Source organism: Melospiza melodia, chromosome 9 (genome assembly GCF_035770615.1).
Source record: "Melospiza melodia melodia isolate bMelMel2 chromosome 9, bMelMel2.pri, whole genome shotgun sequence".
NCBI lineage: Eukaryota > Metazoa > Chordata > Aves > Passeriformes > Passerellidae > Melospiza > Melospiza melodia.
In genome coordinates, this window is record NC_086202.1 from 9,962,579 (window position 1) to 9,987,322 (window position 24,744).

At 38.5% G+C, this 24,744-nt stretch overlaps 1 protein-coding gene across 1 annotated transcript; it reads right to left on the minus strand.

Moving 5' to 3' along the window:
* Positions 1-1,097: 1,097 nt before the first annotated feature.
* On the minus strand, positions 1,098-24,479 carry SMC3 (structural maintenance of chromosomes 3). The gene is made up of 29 exons (XM_063163220.1): positions 24,344-24,479; positions 21,304-21,379; positions 19,741-19,779; positions 18,857-18,924; positions 18,429-18,500; positions 18,162-18,241; positions 17,526-17,604; positions 16,052-16,169; positions 15,346-15,521; positions 14,660-14,740; positions 14,196-14,360; positions 13,927-14,048; positions 13,352-13,565; positions 11,637-11,740; positions 11,320-11,419; positions 10,725-10,885; positions 9,329-9,470; positions 8,880-9,030; positions 7,594-7,746; positions 6,533-6,684; positions 6,172-6,330; positions 5,372-5,479; positions 4,860-4,968; positions 4,135-4,382; positions 3,801-4,013; positions 2,877-3,068; positions 2,538-2,715; positions 1,896-2,002; positions 1,098-1,578 (listed from the first exon to the last, which is right to left on the minus strand). The coding sequence occupies exons 1-29, from the start codon at positions 24,356-24,358 to the stop codon at positions 1,507-1,509; spliced, it is 3,654 nt and encodes a 1,217-aa protein (XP_063019290.1). The 5' UTR covers positions 24,359-24,479; the 3' UTR covers positions 1,098-1,506.
* Positions 24,480-24,744: the final 265 nt, after the last annotated feature.

Sequence of the window (24,744 nt, forward strand, 5' to 3'; positions counted from 1 at the left end):
TGCAGCAGGCACCCTAATGTGCACATATTGAGAGCTCTGTATGAAGGACAAATTTCAGATTTTTCAGTGTTCTCAAATACAGTCTCTTTCCATGCTGAAAATTTTGGGGGCATTTGGGACACTTTGTTTCACATTTTTTACTTCTCTTCACTTAGAGCTGAATCTTCTCTGCAGCTACTGAGTCCCTGGAACTATAGAAAACTATGTCACAACATCCTCTTCCTTCAAGCTTAAGACTTACTGCAGATAGTCACTTCCCACATGTCTATCACTACCTGGTTGCTCCATATCAGCTTCAGTACTCTTCTCTCACCCTACCTTGTGATGCAAGGATAAGCACTCCTGAGCCCAGCCATCAGTTCATGCTCTCCTTTCCTGCACTTCCTGAAGTTCTCAGTGGGGAGTAAGAGTGAGTGCAGATCAAAACCTATCAATCAGAGAGCTTTATTCTTCAGCTTTGTTGAATGTGTCCTACACAGAATAAATGCAACATACAAATTCACTGTTTCTCACTGTACTACTGAAAGTTACATAAGCTATTGTTTAAGGTTATTATGTTTTTATAAATGTAGTATTTTAACATCAATGGATTCTCTTTTTACAACTGCTTTGCTATCTATAAAATTCATGGTTTGTGGAAAATTCTTAAGTGTTTCAGGAGAATGCATCAAGCTGTTCAACATCCCTTTGCCAAAACTGTAGACGGCAGGAAAAGACTTCACTTTTTGACTTGGGACTGTCACTTGGCTCAAGTTATGCTGGTCTTGTAATGGGATGTAATGCAGGGGGTGTAACACAGGACAAGGTGCAGGAAAAGGGGCTGTGATTTGTTTTGACACAGTTCTAGGGTCATTTCAGGACTCTCTGATACTTACCTTTTTTCAGTTCAACAACCAGAACATGATGGATTTGGACAAGCATAGATTTGGGGCAGTTTTCTTCTGGCACTGGCAATGTGCAGAAGAGGGGAAAGAGTGGCTTGGGAGAATTGCTTTGTCTCATAATCTGAAATATACCACTTCAATATGACTGAAGTGTTTACTCCATCTTGGTGGATTCCTCTTCAGAAAGACAATATAACCCAAAAACTTAATATATACAAGTTACAGCCATAAAACCAACCATTTTAATTGAAGCCATTAAAAAAAAAGTGTGAGGCAATATAAATGATAAAACTATACTTAAGAAGAAATAGCTAGCATTTTCTGAAAAGCTTTAAAACAGCAACAAACGCTTTACAAAAATTTTGAAGGAAGAGAATAAAATTTCCAAACTACAGGTATTGTATAAAGGTAACATTAACAATTATCTTATAAAATACAGCAACAGAGACAAAATGGATACTCAAGCTCATTTGAAACTAAGCCTTCTGGGGTCTTGGTTAAAATGTGTACTCAAAAACTACTTTAAACAAGGACTAAATACTTCATCTTTAAAATGTACAGGTCCCTGGCATAAACATAGCACTATACACATCTTCCAAATAAGCAGTAATTACAAGTTCCTTTATCCATGTGTGGTGTCATCTTCTACAAAGTCTTTGGCCATTTCTGCTGTGATCACATCAATATGACTGACCTGGTGGAACAAAGAATCATTCAGTTATTACAGTACTTCCTGCAGAATAGGACAGACATTTCTGAAGGCTCCAGGACTCAGCAATGGGTCTATGATTGATTTATAATCCCTTTAAAGAATGTGACACTAGACATTTGCAGGCATTTAAATTCTCTTCCAAGAACGAGAGAACTCTTTATAGAAGACTGTGTCATAAACAGAAATTTATCAGCTCAAGTGAGTCTGATTCACTCTGAATTCTTGCTAAGTCTCAAATGCACAACTTATTTTAATTATGGTGTTTACTGAGAAGCCTATCTATCTATCATACTACTTACCTTATTTCTGAATTTTACACCATAGAACTTGTCAGCTGACTCAAGCAGTTCTGGCCTAAAAGTTGTTGTAATAAACTGAGCATGTTCAGCTAGTTCCATAATCATATCTAAAAAAGAACACAAAAATTCTTTATTAATGTAGCATTTTCAATAAAGTGAGACAGACAAAAATAGCAAAGTCTTTGCCTTATTCAAAATGAGGTTTTGGTTAATGAAGCAAAAACCCCATAAATCAAGAAAGTATCCATAGCAGTTTTATTTCCCAGATAATACATACAAGTATTCTCATTAATTCCAGTATGAACTCTGAAAAGTCCAGTCACTCAGCAAACCTAGTATATTCAATTTCTATGATGAAAAACCACGAATGCACTTTTCTATTCCTTTTTAAAATCAAAACAGACTTCAAAACAGGACTGTTTTTCAACACACTGAAGTGCAGTAAGGAGACCCTTTAGATGCAGTAACAGAACAGAGCTTCAGCTTCTACATTAAACCAAGTTCATGAGAACTTCTCCATACACACACTGGGCTTCTCAAAAATGTGTTTTTATGATCAAAAGCTTTATTCTTAAACATCAGGGATGAGAAAACAAACTATTACCTTCAACCACAATGAGATTATAAAAGGCAGACAAGTACCTGACACAGCTTTTCTATGCTGGGCATCCAAGGCTTGGTCGATTTCATCAAACAAGTAGAACGGAGCTGGATCACATTTCTGGATGGCAAATATTAGGGCCAGGGCCACTAAAGATTTCTGTCCACCTGAAAGCTGCTGCATTTCTCTCATTTCACCCTGCTTTCCTGTGAATGATACCTAAGAAAACAATGCACCAGCAAGATGATTTCAAAACATTAAACCACAGCATCACTTGCTATTAAACAAACAGGATCAACTAAATGCTGCCTTTTAAAAATATAGTTAAAAGACAACCTAAGCAAACATTCAAGAGACTAAAAACCAATTATTTTCCTTACCCTTATGCCAACTCCAGTGAACTGATCTACAGATGGAACACTGCTCTGAGATCCAGATCCCCTTTCGCTCTCAGTACTGCCTTCACCTTCATCCTGGGACTGACTGCCTTCCACATCTCCTTTCTTCATCACCAATGTGGCCTTGCCACCAGGTACTAACTTTTGGAATACTTCACTGAAATTTTTTGACACCTGAAAAAGAAATAGTCACTTTTACCTCCTCATTTCTACAAAGCGAAACCTACTTATCAAAACCTACTCATTTTTACAGAGTGAAATCCAATGCAGACAAGTGCTTTTGCATGAACACACAAAAAAAGAGAATCTGCTTCAAAGAAGAGATTCATGCTCTTAAGCAGAAGTGAGAAATGTATGCTGTACAAAGCTTGGCTTAAAACAAGAGTTAAAACAACTGTTTTTGTAGTATTGAGAATTTTCAAAATTTTTTTCAATAAAATGATCCAATTAAAACATAGACCTGTAGCAAAAATAAGATTTTCTTAGTAATCTTCAGTTAAGCAAAAAACTTTTAAAGAGAAAATTCACACATTTTGTAGTTAAGATTCTTTGCTAACATTAAAATTCCTTTCACTAAATCTGGAGAAGAGATTTGGTGCAGTTTTTTGCCACAGTTCCCAAAAAGGGTTGTATGTAAGTATATAGGAACTCACTTGAGAGTGAGAGGAAGTATTTCAGAAGTTTTAAGCACAGCTAGAGTTGTATTGGAGATGGGCACTTACTGAAAATGGTAGCCTTATTTACTTTTCAGTTTTTAAAAAACCCACAAGCCTCAAGTTACACAACACAGCCTTCTCTTAGTACAGATTTATTTAGTATCCTCTTCTTTTCATACTGCTGCTACACCATGGGACAACTTGATTGATTTCAGCACCAGTGTCTTTATAATTGTTCCCATTTTGTTACCTGTTTGAAAGTCAGCTGAATAGCCTCGTATTTCCTGAGCTCAAGGACATTCATCAGCTCCATGATGGATTTGTAGCCCCTGTCCAGTTCCTCTTGTCTTTTTATCAATTTTTCCTTCTGCTCTGAGAAATTCACAAACTGATCTAAAGCTTTTTTATTAACGTGACTGTATTTCTTCAGTTCAGTATTGCACTGCTCCAGCTTGCGGAATAACTGCAAACAGAAAACACGAACACATCAAAGTGACCTGCAATTCTAGCCACACTTGACACTCAAGATGCAGGTGACACCAATGTTTCAGGTCACAAAACATGAAACCAAGCACACTATTTACCTGCTTTAAACTTAAAGTCTGATACTTTTCAAAAGCCTCCTGTGGAAGTGAACCCAACTCTCGTATTTTCTTCATGCATTCCTCCTTCTTCTTGAGGAGCATGCCTTGCCTGTTTGTCATTTTTTCAAGTTCTTTTGTATCATGGTTAATAGCATCCATATGCTCCTTCTCCATGTTCTTCCAGCGTTCCATGCTCTTCTGAAGTTCTTTAATCCCTGCTTCTGTTTTGTCAATAGAGTTATCCAGATCTGCAATATTGAACAAGAGTACAAAACACAAACCTGTAAGTTTTGCACGCCTCTATAAGATCAGTAATTATCCAATGAAGTATTTATGAAACAAAAAGATAGATAAAGAAGATCTATTAAGAAACATGGTTAAAGTTCAGGCAGAAAGCTGAAAATCCCTCTTTTCTTCCCCATGAGTATATGGCTTTAAAAAACCCCAAACAAATGTACTACAGTCATATTGTTCGAGTCTAGAAAGGGAAGCAAAGGAAGTTTCAAACCAAACTCAAGCAGCTGAGTTTTAAATGGGTTAGACAAAATTCAGGAACAATTATACAAGATCTTGCTTGTAGGACAGTTGCCTTTCAACTACCACACCCTCAGGCTGGAAGCCCAACACAAGTTAATTACATTGGGATCTATTTCTGAATCAAATATGGCATGTGTGAACTTTCAAAAGCCTGGAGAGTTTTCTTTCCAAAATATGATGTTACCAACCATCTGACCGTGCCAGGGTATCCTTCACTCGTTTGTTGATAGCCTCAAGTTCTGATGTTGTGGCAGTAAGAACTGTGCCACCTTCTGTCTCTCGAAGCTCATTCAGTTCCTATGGGATAAATAAATGCCACCAGGCTTCAGCATGAATGGGAACATAAGCCAGACAAAAAAGATATTTTCTGCTACTCTATATATAACTATTACATACATATACTACTCAATATTTTCATGATGTTCTAAGGTCTAATAAGTTAGATTTTCAAACAAATCTGGCATTATGATAGTCCTATTGATGCACAGGCCACGTATTCACAGTAGCTTTTGTCAAAAACTTGCTGAAATTCAAATCAATACTTAACTCAGTTTATACTCAGGGGAGCAAACCCCACCACAGATAATGCAGTGTAACAAATAAGTATTTATGATTTACATGTGTTAGTATTTGTGATTCACATGTGATTAGAAAAAACCAAACCAAGACTGCAAAAGCACATTTAAAAGAAAGCCCTTACTTGCTCCACTTGGTCCAAGCGTTTTCTCAGATTCTCATTGAGGTATGTTTCAACTCTTGTGATAATGCCTTCTAATTTAATCCTCTCATTCAAAAGCTGTCTGTTTTCCTGAAGAAAGTAGAGAAGTATATTAGTTGCCTTACCTGACTAGGACTATTTTTACCTTGTTATAGGAAAAAAAATTTATAAAACAACAACAAAAAAACCCTCTTCACACAATTCTGTGTATTAAAATCTCACAGTTCTCTGGACTGTTCCTCTAATTTTAACTGACAGAAAAAAAAATTCAAAGGTGTCTAGTGTAAAAGTCAACTGTACAAATCAGTGAGTTTATTAATCTTTATTAGTATCTGAATTCAATTCTTAAACCCAGAAATGCTTTAGAGAGTATATTAAGAAGCAGTATTTTTCCAGCAACATGTGTCAATCAAAAGCTTAGTTTTGTCTCACCTACCACTCACATATAGAAATTTTCCTTTCTCATACTGTGCATCCTCCTTTCACATGATATCTATTTGTATTTATTGTTGGAAAGTCAATAGCAAGAGCAAGAAAATTGTGATGATTTCAACACAAATAGCCTTAATTCTCACACAATCAACTGGCAAATTTCACCTGGTGTTTGAGAAAAACTTGCAAATACCCTTTGCAAATGACAGAACTTTAAACACACCTACCTACTCCTGACTAAGCACTGATTTACTGACAATATATTCATAAGTGACTTTTCATACAAAAGGACAAAAGTTGATTGCTAAGAAGGTACCACATTTAATAGCAAGATATTTTAATTTCCTTACTTGCTGCAGCTGTCGAATTTCATCATTAAGAGCATCCACACGTTTCTGATCTTCAAGACTGAGCTGAGACAACAAATCCGTGCCCAGTTCTGCTTTTAACGATTCTCTAGTTGACTCCATGGCATGCAAACTTGCCTCCAGGCTCTGCAGGCTGCGTTGCTGTGGGACAGACAGACAGAATCACTCCTCAAAGCAAGCTCTAGATTTATATGAATTTCACCTCTTCATATTAACATATTTCTAGTTATCTCTTCATATTTGATATTATGATGTTAACCAGAAGGGAATGCACGTTTATCAGTAACATTAATAAAACAATTAAAATAAACCAAGTAACAGCTTTCAATATCCCCATACCAACCTTAGGCATAAATGTCTTTTCAGACTGCTGCCTTTTCTCCTTCAGCATTTTCATCTCTGACAAAATACTGTCTCGAGAGGCTTTGAATTTTCTCTGCTGTGTTTCAATTTGCTGCATTTGGTTCATTAGCTGGTCAATCTCATTATTAATCCATACTGTGGGCTAAGGAAAATTCTGTCCTTATTTTAAAAATCATTTTTTTCCTACTAGTACCTTCAATTTTTTCTATCTGACATATTCATCTTTCATCAAAATAGCAAACAAATCAAAACTCCACCAAACTATAATATCACCTGTAGAGGAAAAATCAAGAATCATCAACAAAAACAACTTGAGCAGCTTATCAACTTATCAAGTAACTTACCAATGCCAGGAACGAAGGTAAATGAAGATTTCCTTGCTTATTTTATTACACAACATTTGGAAGAACACAGGGATACATTTGAACATGCAGGGAAAGCTCAGATCTTATAAAATACAAAACAGATGTCTCTAATGCACTGATGCAAGTCAAAAAACAAAGGAGTTCAGTCTGAAGGACAGAATGACCTGAGTGATGGATAAGAAAAATGTATAAACCTCCCTTACCCCTGAAATGTAGATAATGGATCTCAAAAGAACACAGTGCAAAGAGACTGGAAAGATCAAACTGTCAAGCAACTCAGAGCTTATTATAGCACAATGCTCTCCCACCTCCCCTCCACAGCAGAAGTGGACTGTGTAACACATCAATTCAGGACACAAGTACTAAAAATATAGCCTGAGTCAGAAGAAGCAGTGAAGATTAACACAGATAGTAAGAATATCTGGTTATGGCAGTTACTACAACAGACTCTAAAAGGAATAGAAAGCCTCATACTCTAGGGTTTAACCTCACCTCTAAGCTTTAAAGATCAATATCAAATACAGTAACACAGAGAACCAGGCTGCACACAAAACAGTCAAAACAAATGGCACAGATAATATGTAACAAGTCAGTCTCCTGTTTTCCATCTATTACTGTAACCACAAAAGAAAAGCTTTGTGTCACACAACCTTTCCCATTATCAACAAAAGGATATTTTCAATGTTTCTACGTAAGTTTTCATTGAGCTTTGCTTCGAGTTCACCAAGTTCCTCTTCTGCTTTTCTAACATCTTTTTGCAATTCAAGCCGAGACTTCCTGGTGTCATAATAACCTCCAGTCAAAGCACCTCGATGGCTGACCTGGTCACCTGAGAGCAGAACACAATGAGATGTAAAATGCACACCACACACTTGCCTGAAGTCCAGCACAGTTCCCACAGCACAACTTAGCAGGTTAACCAGAACATTTCAACTAAGCTACAAAAGCACGGAAGGTTTCAGCAATCATTTATGTTTACAGTAATTAGGGAAATGTTTATTTCTCTATTCAATTTAAGCGCTATTTCCTTTCTAAAGATCTTCACAGACTGCTAGGATCTCCTTTAAGCATTAGCTTTTTTTTTTTTTTTTAATTTTAATTAGCTTCTGAAACCATGTAGCTTGAAAGAGAATAAATATTTATATTAAGGGAAAAATGCAAATGCCTAGCACTACCAGTTTGAAAAAAAATCTCAAGTTCTCTATGAGGAAATAAAGAGACGAAGAAATTACCAGCATCTGTAGCTTATAGAGTATGCTGATACTGAAAAATTAGTAATTTCTTCCTCAGACACCCTTAGGAATTTTTTCAGATTGACTTGAAGACACAAAGAGACAACAATAAGCCTGCAAGGAATCTGCCCTCTTTAATACAATTATAGATTATAATACAAAATATAATACAAAATTATATATATAATTGTATATATATAATATATATATATATATATATATATAAAATTGTATACATAATACAAAATTATAGATTATTTCAGAGAACATAAGATGTAAATATATCTGTTGCACAGAAGAATTCACATTGCCTTTATAAGGAATTAGGGAATGGCCTTATGGAATTAAGGGATTATGGCCATTCATTCACACCCTAAACACTGGTTTGAGCTTGGGGAAAACACCATAAACACCCCAGGAAAACAAATGCCTGTTAAATTGCATAAAAAAAACTGGATGAATGCAAACCTAATCTGTAATTCTCAGGATGGAGACACATTGTTACTAAAATTTAGAACATAAGAAAATTCCATACCTTGCCAAGAAATCCTGTATTTTTAAGCACTGTATTTAACCAAGTGCAACCTTGTACATAGATCTCAGCCAAGTATACCATTATTTTTAATAAATCTTATTTCAACAGCACTGAACAGAATATGTTTAATGAGCCCCATGTTCCCAGGAATCCTATTTTTGCAATAAATAACCTATAAAAAATTGCAGTATTTACCTTCCAGAGTGATACAATCCATTGTGAAAGCTCTGGCCAGCTGAGTGGACACTTCCATGCTACGACAAATTAAAGTCTTCCCAAAAACATGTTTGAAAGCTTTATCAAATCTTGGATTGTATCTCAATTTACTGATCATAGGAATAGCATCCTAAAGTGAGAGAATTACAATTCAGGAATTAAGTAATATCTTGAGTATCAAGTTACAATAAAACTCTACTTGTAAGTGTTGCTTTTTCACTTGTAAAGTGCAGTTAGTAAAGAGCAGATACCTTGTAGAAAAATGTTTTTCTATAACATAGTTTATGTTCAGAAGTACACATTTGAAGTAGTATTTAAATGCAGACAAACAAAAAGCAAGTGGTGGGCAATAAGCAATGTACATAGTTCAAAGCATGAGGCTTTGTGACTATGAAGCAAAGATAGGTTCAAAAGTAATTCTCACTCACATTAGTCTCAGGATAAGCAGTATCTCTAACATCCAGCTTGTTCAGAGGGAGGAAAGTAACTTCTCCAGGAAGGTTCATTTTGTTAAATTCCATTAGGATCTTTGTACTGACCTCATCAGAATCCACAATGTGATAAAACAGCCTGTTTAACAAGCCAAACAAGTAGGCAAAACTTCACAATGCTAAAAGGACAAACATATTTGTATACAGACAGTATTCTTGCAGATTCCATTACATAACACATCACTATCAAGTTGCACTGCATTTCCAACTCCATGCCTTAGAAAAAGCCAGTGGGTACTCTTTTCACTTCAGTTAAAATAGGATGAGCCAACAACTTCACATTCCACTGTCCAGCCAGGAGCAGCTCAGTATGTGTACGGTGCCACTGTGTCCACACCTGTGTCCCATCACACAACATTCAGCCCCCCCTCTCTGCATGGATCTCCAAAGTTTGCCTCTGCTGCCTCTATACACCACACACAGGGACAGAGACCCCATCTCCCTGTGCACTATAAGGGACTGAATTGGGTGATTTTTCCTTTGCAAGTTGAACTAAGGCTGCTTGTTACATTTTCCAAACTATGGGGCACAGGATTCAGAGAACTGTGAAGTGCTTGGAAGAGACACCCTTGTTCACACTGATACAAGTTTCAGAAGAGACTGCATTTCCAATCCCAGGAGCATCAACATTTCTATGTGACACTTTGCAAGATCATGTCACCTCTGTCCTCTTTCCTGCTCTTATGCCATTAGCTGCACTTCATTAGAACAAGAACTTTCATGACTAATCAGAAGTTGGAACAGGGACCAATCACACAAAAAGATGATCTTAATTAACTTGAAGTGTTAGATGTTGCAGCAAGTGGTGGATCACCCAACAGGCATTTACTTCTAGAAAACATTTTACACAGATTCATTAACACTCAGCATCTTTTCAGATAACTTTTAGAAAGCAGTTTTTGACAGTTTAGAGACCATTCTCAACCATGAGATTTTCTAGTACAAGTTAAATAATTCTTAGTATTTACTGAAATATCAGCCTTGCTTACTGTAGAATTCTCCACACTGCAAGATGCTGTCCATTTTATTCAATATAATTCAGTCTCACCACCAATGACCCTGGCAAGTGTCAGGAGTGTGGGTCTGGGACCTTTTTTGGTTTAATTTTTTTTTTCTGCTTTTGTTTAAGGTATTTTTAGACAAAGTCAGGAGCAGTTAGAATTATCATTTAAATAGTCAGAATTCTTCTTAGTTCCTTCACAAAGAAACAGCAGTTTGATCATACCATATAGAAAGCACTTTGACAAAAAAAAAAGGAAGACGACAAGATCAAAAGAATAAAATTTCAGTAGAAAAGTTGTGACACTGCACTAAATAGCACAGAATTAATTACCTGTTCCCTGCAGTGACCTCCACACAGGTGTAGAATGCTGGCTCACATTCAAAGTTATTCATCACAATTCCATGGTAGCCATTCAGAACGTGCTGGTTGATGCCTTTCCGACGGAAGTGCTCCAAAACTTTGTTTATGCTGTCTATTCCATTCAAAATGGCCTGTTAAAATACAGCTAATTACTGTACTGCAGTTAAAATGCATGGGCTTAATATTCATTTTAACTTTGTGACAGGTTTTATGCCAAATTCCTGTTAACTAACCTATAGCCCTAACACAACATACCTAAATGAGAGACTATCGCTTTTTAGTTTTGTTTGGGGTTTTTTTAATCAAAAAGATATCAGAGGAAATTTTAAAAATATTCCATTTTTGCCTAGTCTCCTAATATCAACTACCTTGAGCTCACAAAACTCATTTTCAAGTAGTGCTAGAGCTATGAATATTTGAAAACTTGAGCACAGAATATAATTTGTCCATCTTAATTGTGAGATAAAGACCATAATTTTAAAAGTAACTATCATATCTTTTAGATAAAACTAACTTGTCAAGAATGATATTCTACAAGGAGTTATCAAGAGTGAGGTTATCTTACCTTTCCTGTTGCTGCTCTGAGAAGCTGTTGTTTCTTTTCTAGATCCTCCCTTTTTGCTGCAAGAGCTTGTTGTTCTGCATTCTCTTCTCTCCATAGGTAACTACAGAACAAAACCAATAATTTTTTTTTAAATGTGAATGCAATCTGAATGTTTTATTATTATTTTCTTAAAGGCTGCTAATCTAATGGGAAGGCAAAGTGCAGAAGTTCATACATGGCCATATTTCAAAAACATACCTACATGCCATGTTAACAACTACACAGTTGGGGTCCTTCACATTAAGTGAGATTGAGACATATTTCAATTAATTACTAACTTTCTTTCACTCTGTAGTTCATCCTTTTTATTTTTCACTTCATAGTATTTTCTGTCCAATTCTTCAACACGAGCCTTCACTTCATTGAGATCCTGGTCCAGTTTCTAATACAAAGAAAACAACAGTATGAAACTACAGCTCTCTATATTAAAAAAAAAAAATCTGTTTTATTCAATACTGAACTACTAAAAATTCAGAAAATTCCTAGAAACACTTCAACCAGCTTACAACAAACTGCAGAAGCAGTAAGAATAAAGACAGCTTTGTAAAGAAGCAATAACAAGGTGTAGGTGCCACACAGATGGCAAGGCAGGCACTGAGTTCAACTGTGCCTCTGGGCATTGAAGTGAAATGGATCCCTGTAAGTCACAGCAAGAACAGGAATCAAAACAGTAACTAACACACATATAACTTCTCATGCTCTGAAATGACATTTGTGATAAGTACAACTAATCTTGTGTACCATGTCAACCTGCTATTAGTCAAAAGCCTTAGCCTGCTCTCCAGCAGTACCAGACTTTCAAGCCAGCTGCTGTCAACAGTGTGCTGCTTAAGCCAATGCACAGACACCCCCCTCTGCTCACTTAACACCTGCCATTTCCAGAGCAGTTCAGGGCCAGCACTCCATAGTGTTTATGTATTTATATGTGTACAAGGAGGACTAACTGTGTTGTAAAAACGCAGCCAGCTTGTTTTAAACCAACCTTGCAGGCTCTCAGTCACATTCACCCAAGATGCCTTCTCTTTGAACAACAACAAGCTGTACAACTTTTCACCTAAGCATAAATCAACCTTCCTTGAGGAGGAAAAGGAAACCAAGACATGTTTATAGAAAGGAATCAAAATCCACAACAAATTTAACCCTTTCAATTCTACAGAATTACCACTGAGCAGTATAGTACAATTCCAATCAGCCAGTGGTAAATGCCATTTTCTTCATTCACCAACTCAGAGAATCACAACTTTGCTAAAGTGGATCCAAATCAAGCAGTATTTTAGCAGAACACCATCATCTTTGTACAACTACACTCCTGCACGGTGTCAGACTGACCCTCAATTTCAGTAGGTATATTACACAAAGACCAAGACCATCAGCATTGGCACTGTATGTTCTCTCAATACAAAAGCAGGGTTTTCACAGCTAGAGCTCCTAGCAGGAATGCTACCTTTGGATTATTTTGCTGTACTTGCACTGTAATAGCCATTTCTGAATGGAAATTAAATCTAAGTTATGCAGGTAACAGATTAATCTTCTAACACGCCTAGGGATGTAACTTCTAACCAGCTGCAGCCATGGTACAAGGGTGCAGTGCCTGCTTCATAGACAAAAAGACCCTGTTGCTTTCCCTGTTGGGAAAATGAGAGAAGTGAAAACAACCAACACAGACTTCCATAAGAACGTAACAAATTGTTTTCTATTAAATGGCTATGTTCAACATAGACAAGAGCAAGGCAGATAGAAGCCTATTCCTGATAAGTCAGGCCAAACACATTGGGGAAAGTATGAGAAGACAAAGCCAACATAAAGAGCAAAGACAGTACAATGTTAAAGGAGTTGAAAGTTTATCTGTAGCTGTTTTCAATAAGCATTTTTCAAAGCCAACACTCAACCAGAAAGTCACATCTTCCTTACAAATAGGCACTGAAGTCTGACTGTCCATGACTGAGTATTTAACCTTTCTCTAAAAAAGACTGAGAATAAGCTGCAAACTTACACTGTACTGCTCCAAGTTTTTCTCCTTGTTTGCCTCTGTATCCTCTAAGTCCTTGTGTATAGCTGCAATCTGCCTCTTCTTGTCATTGATGGCTTGATCTAAGGACTTCAGCTCTTTCTTTATCCACTTATCCCTCTCCTCTTTGGAAGTAAACTGGCTCCCTCGACCTTGCTTTGCATAGAGATCTGTTCTTTCTTGTGTAGCCTGTGCAAGTCTGTTTTGAGAAAGGAAAGACATCTTATATTATAAAGAAATCTTGAAGTTATTAAGAGCAAGCATTAAGAATCAATATTGGAACTTTCAAATGTCATACCAGGCCCTCAAATTCGAGCACCAAATCAGTAACAAAAAGAAAATGTATAAATGTTCTTCATGTATAAAGAAAATCATCCACAAGAAGTGGTTAAGCTTAGAAAATCATTTTGCCAAATACTGTTCCCACCCCAACAATAAAGCAGACTTTTTACAGACCATCTTCAAGTGCATGTAGCTACCCTGCTGTCAAGCAACAAGTACAAATTTTTGTTAAATGCAGATGGATAGCATTGTTAAAATTTGCACAGAACGCCACAGACCTAGCAATTCCCCTCTCTTCTTTTTCTTTTACACTGTTGAATTTTGGCTCTGTTTCTGCCAATTCTTTCTGCTTCTCCTCGATTTTCTCAAGAAGTTTTTGCCTCTCCTTTAGCAGTCTTTTCTGAAAGTCAAACAAAGCAGTATTTAAAGTTAGCATTTAACAAACCTTACAAAATAGTGACAGGCTTCAGTCTAAAACCAAAACTTCAGTGTACATGAACACTTCCTTGTGTCATTGACATTTTAAGACTTCACTGGTGTTACGTACCCTTTGCTCACTGTTGCCAGCTAATTCATCCTGTAGATCTTTTGCCTTCAACTCTAATTTAGTCCTCTGCTTAATCTGCTCCTGTCTTTCTGCACTAAGTTGCTCCTTCTCTTCTTTCATTGCAGAAATCTTTGTCTTCAGTTCTCGAACTTGCCGTTCTATTTCCTATGCAAATTTAAGTATAAAGTATCTTATATGAATGAACATTTCATATTTATCAAAGCTCACAAGATGGTGAATGAACATTTCACTATTTATCAAAGCTCACATGATCATTAGTCTGTAGATCACAATACACTAGATGTGTGAAAACCCCCAAGTTTCCAAATAGCATGAAAGCATGCAACTGAATTTAACACAGACACCACCAGCCCTCATCCTCTCCCTCCCCACCTCCTCCAAAAAATCCCCAAAACCACAAAGCAGAACAAACCTCTGGAGAGCCCTTTTAAAAGTATTTTTACCTCCATTTTATCTCTAGCATCTTGCTGTGCATCTCTCAGCTGCCTCGATTTTTCTCCACTCGTCTCTCGTTTAGCAGAAAGCTGTATGGAAATATCACCAATAGCTTAAGCCAGATTCTGCTTCAGTAGTGGTTTCAGAATGAAAATAATTTATTTAGTGAAGAACACTGATGCTGACAAGTACATAGAGTGCAGGTAGTTCAGTGTGCAGCTGCAGAATGCTGCAGATTAAATTCTGGGTGGTGGAAGCCACAGGCAAGAGAACTAATGTCCCTTTGCAAAATGAAGGGCACAGGAACCTGTGGCACTCAGAGACACAGCAGCAACAGCAGCCCCACACTTCCACTGTGATGGGATAAAAACCCAATTTCCTCTGCTGGGTTCCTTTGTTATTTAGTCATTGCACCAAGATTAAACTACTTTAAGGATCAAGACATCTGAGACTCTGCTATGGGAAGCCTGGTCTGACTGTGAGTGTGGTGCAGGGAGTCAAGGGAGGCACCTGCACTGGGAAGGGGTTTCAGTCCTAGCTCAGGTGCTGCAGTTCTGACTGCCAGAGTGGCTCCTGGATGGCTGCACAGGAAAGGTTCCTTAACACTGCCAGGATTCTATCAAGGATCACAAGGAGATGGTAGCAAAAACAAACCAACAGCTCATTACATTTTGTACCAGCCAAGATATTTTACCTCATCAAGCTTAGCTCGAGTTTCATTAAGTTCCTGATTATAAATGGTGTATTCCAATGCTCTCCTCATTTTATCCCATTTCTGGTACTGCGCCAGCTCCTCTTTCTCCTCTTCTAGAGTATGCAGTCGCTCCTCAATGTATTTCAACAACTCGTTGATTTTCTCTCGCTTGCCCTCTTCAGAAAACAGGACAAGACAGAAATTCAGTTAAACACTGTAACACAATCCCCCATCTTTACAGCCACTGAATCTACTCCAGTGATTCCCAACTGATCAACAGACATGAAATGTACAAAAGCTCTCCACAAAAACATCCCAACAGCAGAACTGTTGATACTTGTTATATAAGACAACACAAGCATGTACTCTCTTGGCTCACACACTTAACAAAGACTGCACAACATGAACTTTAGTGTTTGCACAGCAGCATATCCTGATTTCTGGATCACTGCCAGCTGACATCACTCATATGTTTTGAACAGTAAATTTATCTGTATTAGCTCAGCTAAAGGTTTTATTACTAAAAGCACACAGAATGTAACTTATTAAACCTTTTGAGATATTGAAGTTCAAGGAAGAAATATGACAAGCTCTGCATTGTTTAACATACCACAAATAACATCTATCTAGCTTTACTGAAAAAGCCTGAAGTTTTAGAATTAAATTAATTACTGTGGCATAAAGCAGTAATTTCTTGAAGTTTTACCTGTTTCTTTCATTAGTGAAATACTCTCCTCTTTACGTTCATCATATACTCTGGTACCAGCTACTTCTCTTAGCAACTTCAATCTTTGAGAGTCAGGAGCTGTGGCCATCTGGTTGATCTGAAAATTCAAGATCTATGATTTCAATAACTTGCTCTGAATGTATGGCTAACCACAACAGAGCAAAGACTGCACTCTTTTGCTCTGCCTGCTTGCCTGAGGTTTTGGTAAGAAGATTCAGATACACAGCATACACCACACACTGCTTTCCTTTTGAGACAATTACTTCAGGACTGCAAGTACTCTGCTTGTAACAAAATTTGCTGCTTTTCAAATGTTTCCATTTGTTTCTGAAACTCAGGATACAAGTACTATTTACACTGAAAAAATCATAAACCACTCAATTATATTTACAGAAACTCAGCCTTGTGCTTTTAAGTCCTGGTGCTAAATCAAATAGTTTAAATGCCTCCATAAAACCACAATACAATTCAGGGGTTATAAATCTTAGAATAATTAACATCATGAAACACTCATTAATATGACATCAAAACAGTCATACAATTACACTCAACATAAAACTCACTTCCTTTCAATAGAATTTCAGTGGCTGCATGCTTTTCTAAGAAGGTAACTGTTTCTAATTTGTCTTCTATTAAAACCAGTTTGTGTATTTTGGCTGTTAAATAGTGTGCACCAACCCCCACTACCACTGACTTTCCAGCTGAAGCAGTTCCTTTCAAATGCACACATTCAACTGTATAGGACAATTTATCCTGGTAAACATCTGGCAGACTGTACTATGGGTCAGCATTCCTGACATCAAGAGCTCCTCAAGTCTTCTCCTCTTGCATTCCTCCCCAAGTATGCCTTCCTTTGGAGGTGACAGTTCCCAGCCTCCTTGATGTTCCACCCTGTGAGCCACTCCAAGTAGTCTGTGCTTTGTCTCCAGATGTAGGTGTCCTTTGAAAGTTCTAGAAAGCTGCTTGGGTCTTGAAGACCAGTTGAGACAGCCCATGCCATGAGCTCTTTTCCTAATGTGCACTCACTTTGGTACTTCTGCACTTTCCATTCATTCCCCATTGACAGTATTTTCAACCTCTTAAAATTCTCTACCATTACTTTGCTGCCTCATCTATAGGCCCAGAAATCTTTGAATTTATACTGAACTATTTCACAGGAATCAAGTTTGCTTTGTATTTAAGTATACGGAAAAAAAAGCCTGATTGTAAAGACCACCATGATAAAACACCCTCTGCTAAGTATCAACATTTACAGACATGATTTCTTTTTTAAATCAACATAAATTACTAAAACAATAATACCTGCCAAAGAAGCATTAACATACAAGAGCTATTTCAAGTTGAGGTAGATTTAGGTTTTGGTTTACTTCTGAAATAATTGAACTAAGTTTGGCATCCAGGAAACATGATACCCTTGGCAGTGATTCTTCTACTTTGTGAAAAAGAATCTTACCTTTCCTTGTTTGACAATATAGTAGGGATTACTGCGAGAAAATCCAGCACTTTCAAGAAGATTCATGACATCATTTTTCCTAAAATGTTATTATGAATCCATTAAAAACTTACAGTAAAAGTGAGAGCTATAAAATGCAGTAAATTATCACAACTATACATCACATAATATCACCGTGTGCAATGCATGCTCTGTTTGAACAACCTTCTTTATTTAAAAATGGCTAATTCTAAAATGAAATGAGAGAATAAAAATGGTAAATATCTAAAATAGTATAGAATGGGAAGAGATTAAGAAATAAGCACCTTGAAGCACAGAGGAGGGAAATACAGGCAAACATGTCATAAGGAAGGATATAAAACCACTGAGAGTGTGGTAACTCTTCTATTTCAAAAAACCCTGAAAGAAATACTATGCAAGCAGTTAAACACCACACCAATGGATGGACTGAACTGCCAATTCAAAGTGTGCTGTCTATTGCATAAGGGCTGATATTCCAGCTATCAAACTACTGGCACTCAGTATTACACAACAGAAATAAATTATTTCATGCTAGGGATGCAAGTGTTGGGTTTGCCTATAGAATTTTACAGAACTACTACTGCTCTCATTCAGATAAGGAAAAGAAGTACCTACGTCACCATTTTCTTGTCTAAGAAATATTGGTCCTTCTTGGCTCCAATGACTCTGCGAAGTGAGACTTCCTCTTTATCAATCTTAAGAAAACAGAACCCAGTAAATACACAGACCTACTGCAAGCAGCTGTAACTAACACCAGAATGTCTATGACACTTTTTAGCAGAAATGACCCAAAAGCAGGTACTGTGCTGAAGCCTTCCATAGGGCTGAGATCACTTGAGTCTGCAATGATAATCTATGTCCAAAGCAGGTCTCTGAACTTACCGGTAACCTGTTGTCGGAATTGTCAAATATAATCTCCACAAATGCCGAAATAACTCGAGGACCTGTTCCTTCCTAAGAGAAGAGATGTTCTGGTTAGACAGCTGCCAGATTTTGAACTCTTTCTTCTCCTCTTTTCCTTGACAACCCTACTTCCCCTTTCCTTTCAAAGACTTGAGAAGTAAGAACATCTACATAATTTCCAGCACACATTTTTATTTCTGCTAATCTTGGCTATGCATTCACTGGTGGCCATTATCAACATAATGTAGTACTGTGTAATAAATTCCCTTTTGCCAACAGAAATAAAGAAAATTACTTTCAAAATAATTGCCTTGAAATATCCACAGCCCAGGAATTGAACATTTTTGTTGTCCCATTCAAATGCATTAGCTTATTCTTTAGTTGTGCTGCTACACCCGTTCACTTACATGCAACAAAGCCAGTCTCTGCTCTGGGCGAAGATGACTAAACTCATCACTGAGGACAAACTGAATTGCTGTAATAAAATAGGAAAGAAACAGAAAATTTATTCTTTCCTTCAGGGAGACATGCAACAGTTTCATTAACTCAAAACACACTGCTTTACTGTTGTATAATACAATCAAGCTGTTGCCAAAATCTTACAATATTTCTTCATTAAAAATCTTGATCTGCAGGATCTTTATCACTCAACCTGCTGTACAGCAGGATTTATCTGAAGAGGTCATTGTTGCCACATTACTGGTTCATTGCATAATCATTAACAATGCTGAACAATTAGGGATTCATCAGCATCCTTCTACATATACACAGCACACAGGCTAGGCTAAAAATATTGCTAAAGTACTTAGCATTAGACAATTTATAAACACAACCATCACAAAGCATACTAACATCTTTAATTAGCATCTTTGCTCCTCCATTAATGCTCCCACCTCACAAAATCCCCCTCATAACCTTATATTAAAAGAATGTCTAAGCTGTGCCAAACTGCTATTGAGTAGAATTTAGCCACTAAAGATGTCTAAAAAAACTGCAAATATCATAATCATCTTTCATGGAGGGCAACTTTTAGAATCCATTTCCTCCTGTAAATACATTTGCCAGCTGAAAGTCTTAGAAGGCCCTTAAAAGGAGAAGCTGAATTCTAGGGAAAAACCTGGACTAAGTATTAAACAAGTGCATTGATATCTGCCTTTCATCACTGTCAAGTCATCTCCATTCTGCCACTCCTTATTGAGGAAGATCATTTATTAAACCGAGTTCTAGCAAAAACAAGCAAAGAAACCTGCTATCTTCAGCATCCCTTGGCTAACAAGAAATCCATGCTTACCATAGAAGAAGTTGCTTTTTCCAGATCCATTTCTTCCCACTGAAAATTAAAACACAAAGTATGACATAAGTTAAGCTGACATAGGTTAACACTGCAATGTACTTCAAATGTGACACGAAAATATTCAAGAGCAGAACCCAAATATAACACAGCCAAATTAAACCTCCAGGGAATGAGATGAACTTGGTACATGGACCACTTGAGTACAAGACATTAGCTCTTTGCCCACTCAAACATTACCTGGACTTACAAACTCCAAAACTACTCCACAATGAGAACAACAGCTAACCCAATCATATTTATTGCCATCTTTTTGGTTCTTATACTGACAATCTGATGGATAAGAACAGTAAACCTAAGTCAAAGTGTCCTGGCTCCAGAACATTTACCCAGAGGAAACCACTTCCTATACATTCAGGTTGACTGCATGAACTTCATGCAGCCCATTAACTTCGTAATACTCCACCTGTTAATCATAAAATACTGGAATAAATACTAGTTCTACATAGAAAATGAAAGGTGTAAGAACACAGCACTACACCAATATAATCTCAATGTTTATACTGCAGTGTTTCAGCAAGGCCCAGAGCCTTCTCTTTAAGATCAGCACCTGCTGCATCAGTTTCAAATCCACTTGTCTTCCAGCAGCAATGAACACCCCAGGCTTTTCATCTCTGCCTGCCTACACAGCATCCAGACTCACCTCATTCCAAAAACTGTTATCAAGTCTTTAAAAAGAAGCTAAAAACTCTCAGTGAAAAGAGATTTTTTTAGTGTATTTTAAGAACATAAATACCTGGATATAGTTTTAGCTCCTGTAGAAATAATATTATTAAACAAGACATGTATTCATGTCATATGCGTGTTTTTTTTCCCTAGCGCCAGAGTTAAATCCTGGCTACTAAGATTTTATGTCCAAAATTGACTGCTTGCTGTTGGGTCAGCAGTCTCAAAAGTTGCTGCACAATCACTAAAATCAATGCAAACAAAAAAGGCAGGGCCAGGCATCCATAGGCAGAAATAGAAGAGGTGTGAGAATGGTGGGAAAAAATATGCTATTAAAATAGGAATTACTCAAGAACCTGCACTTCAAAACTTGTACTTTTTGACAGTCCACAAATTCATCCTTTAAAACTGGAAGAAAGATGATCTTCTTTCTCTTCAGGAGTTTATAATAGCTAGTGTGCTTATTTATAAAAATGATGACACTTGCACAGAGCAAAAAGAAAAAGAATCCTGTACAAATTCTCTGGTGCTGCTCCTGCAAGGACAATCTTTAAAGGAGGTCTGGCTGATACAGAGATGTGCACCAGGAAGGAATTTATGAACCTCACTCAGCTTCTGGAGGCTCAGCTTTGTCCCAGCAAAATTGAATGGTAACAGTTGTAAGTGTAAAACACACTGTGGAACATTACAGACAGCTGTACAGAAGTTCCCCAACCAGAAAATACAATCATCAAATGTAACCAGAATATTAAAAACTATAAAGGAGACTAACATGAATATCATCTGAAATAAAAGTGCAATTTTAACTAGTGATAAAAGACAAGTATCACAACTTACCAATGACATTGTGTTTGGAGCTGAATGGGTCCACAATGGTTTGGTCCCTGTAGCTTCGAAAGCCCTGAATGATTACCTGGTGAGAAGGAGGAGTTATTTTAACAGAGTTCTCTCAGTTTTTCTACTATAAGGTTTGACAGAATAGTTATATCAACTTGCCTGCCCTTCCTGCACACACTCAACCTTCCAGCTCAAGATCAGAGACTCACATCAAACTTGCCCCCCACCCAAGCATTGATTTAGGGACAGATTTCTCCCCTAGCAAGAGACGCTGGTACTTGTGCAGGCCACAGCACAGCAAGCAAGAGAGTTCCAAGAGGTTTTTGGAAAAAAAAAGTGTTTGCCTAAAGTATCATATACAGGAAAGAAAACGGAGTATAACAAGGACTTAATTTTTATAATGCAATTTACTTAGAGCATGAGAATTTTATTGGTGAATTCTCCAAGCAGTGCCATTGCAGGCTGCACAAACTGAACTAGACTGCCTATTTCACATGCAATAGTCTCATTTTACTGTGCAATCTAAAGGGAAACATCGAAAAGCAAGCTTGTCTTGGCTCTAATTCACAGCCTAAAGAGACAAAAATGTACACAAATAACTTCAAGAGCTATGCAGCAAACAGTCATCTGAAAGCAGCACATCAAACCTCTTTTAACTTCAGCAGCATTTTGAGGTTTGCCAGGCCTAGCAATACACCGGGTACAGAGTTACAATATCCTCCAACTTCAGCTCTGCAGAGCAACAAAAGGAATCCACCTTGCAGCAGCAGCAAGCTGCTCCACACATCAAAGCTGGCTGAAAGCACAGCAGCTCTGCTCTGCATGGCAGAGGCAGCAGCACCGGGAGGTCTGACACCTGCACATCTTCCAGCAGGAACACTCGAAACAGGATTGCAGCTCCCATGTAATGACTGTGCTCTCTGCCCAGCTCCTCCCCAACAGAACAGGATACAGTTACAGCACTCACAGTGTTTCACTAGGACAGCTACAATGCACTAAAAATTACTTCTTAACAAGACACAAAACCAGCTTGCACTACACTTCTCCATGTTATTAGTGCTGAAGATTAAGGTATGAAATGACTTCGATGTTTTGTTTGTAAGCTCTAGGGTACTATCACTATCTTCTATTTATCTGAACACCCTTCTCCCACACCCTCAAGTGTTAAAGGAGGCCCACAGTCCAGAAAATGAGCATAATACTTTTTATTCAAGAAGCACATACAAAACTCCAGCAAAAAGCCTACAAGTAGTACTGCAAACATTTAAGCAAGCCTTTCTTCACTGCTACAAAGGCCTCTATTAAGTGTACACCCAAACACCTCAAGAAACATCTGCCTTCAGAACTGCATCCACGTTCTGGTAGGGTTAAACAAACAGTGGGGGAAATTCCTGCCCACAAAAAGTACTGGACAAAAGACTGGGAGAGAAAAATGCCCATATTTATTCATGTCAAGTTTGATCTTCAGTCTTTCTCCCATTATGAGACAGGCCACTATAAGTATTATAGTGTATCTATATATATATATAGATATAGATATATAGATATAGATATACTACTATGTATATATAGATATATATATATCTAGTATATATATAGTGTTATATACTACTTGATAGTATTGTTGTGGTTTTCCACTAATCTCCTCTTATCACCTGTTTATCCTAAAGGATTAAAACCATCTCACTAATATTGAATGAAAATGCCACGTCAGACAGCAAATCAAACACTGGAATTTATAAAAATCAAAATGAAATAAAACTTTAAAGCATTAGCTAACTTTTAGTCAGAACTTGAGAGCCATTCTCTCCCCAGGCACTACGGCTTTCTGGTCAAATTCTCTTTGCAAAATTATTTCATTCCTGGAATCTGAAGCTAAGAATACAGGTAGGCAGCAAATAAAATAAAAAGAATGAGAATTGTTACACGTTCTCCTATAGCTCCTGTAACAGTATTGGCTACTGGCCACCCAATTTTCCTTCTTTTTGTTTTCCCCAAAATGAAACGTTTCCCCTGCTCCGAGTTAATTTGGACTTACTCTACAGATCTCCACTACTAATCTTTCTCCACTACTAATCTTTCAAGTGATTAAAATCTGCAGAACAAAAACTCTTATTCAAAGTCTTTAAAGCAATGTGCCCATCTATGATGATTAATCAAGAGTGATTTACAAAAGTACGACCAAAAGGTGTTTGAAATACTGCCCAGTCAGACAATCAGTAGATGAAAACCTGGTATCTATGTAAAACATTCACCTTCAACGCTAATAAAGTATTCGTCTTAAGAAAAACACCCGCAGGGTGTGAGAAACAGGTCAATTTTGAGTCCACCAGGAAATGAGAATCCTGGTAGGCTTTGAATGAACACACATATGCAGCATAATAAAAATCTGCTACTACAGCAGCTGCAGGGAAACTGCAGAAGTAATGTAACAATATCCTCAAAAACTGTTTGAAAAAGGTGTACATCAGGATCTTTTCAAGTGAGCACCAGCCACAGATCGTTTGGCAAGGGTGAGGCATAACAGGTGAAATGGTTCATGCCCGGGGGCCTGAGGCAGCACCCCAAGGCAGAGATCCCGCAATGGGAACAGCTGAAAGATGCTTCTGACAGCGGAGCAGAGCCCTTTGTTTGGGTACGAGCCTTCCGCGGCCCGGACACCGGGGCTGGCGTACAAAGGGACCCCGCGAACAAGTCTCGGGTCCACGAGGGGACCCCAGCGGCACTTCACACCTGCAATGAATGAACGGGGAGCAGAGAAGGACAGAAAGCGCCGCCAGCCCAGCCGGCGGTAGGACCTGACCCGTGGCCGGGCCGGGGGCACCTCCCTCAGCCTGGACCTCGATCCGTCCCCCGGGACAGAAAAGATCGAAGCCAAGGCCTCCGAGCCCGCCGCGAGCCCGCGGGTCCCCTGCTGCGGGCCGGGCAGATGTGAAGGTGCAGAGCCCCCAGCCCCGGGGCGGAGCGGGCTGGGCCAACCCCCTAGGCCGGGCACAGGCCGCACCGCACACTGCGGGCGGCGCGAATCCCGCCGCCTCACCTGCTTGATGTACATGTTGCCGAGGATGCGGTAGGCCCGCCAGGCTGCCGTTCAGCCCGCCCTCGCCGTCTCTTTCCGGTCCGAGCGCTCGGCTTGACCGCGGGTCTCCGCCGCCGCTTCCCGCCCCCTCAGCCGCCCCCCGCTTCCCGCACAGGGCCCGCTCACCCCTCACGCAAACAAAATGGCGGCGGACCCTCCCCGTCCCGTCCTGGCGCGAACCATTCAGCGCCACTTGGAGGGAGAACTGTGGAGCAGAGAACGTGCTCCTGTACCGCTGAAGAAGCGACACCACGTGGAGCAGCGGGAATTTCTTTTTCCCGATCTTCTAAAGTGCCTCGGCGGTCTTTTGGAGGGCGCTGCGTGGCGGGGAAGGCAAGTCACTCTGCCTCCCGGACGCCGGG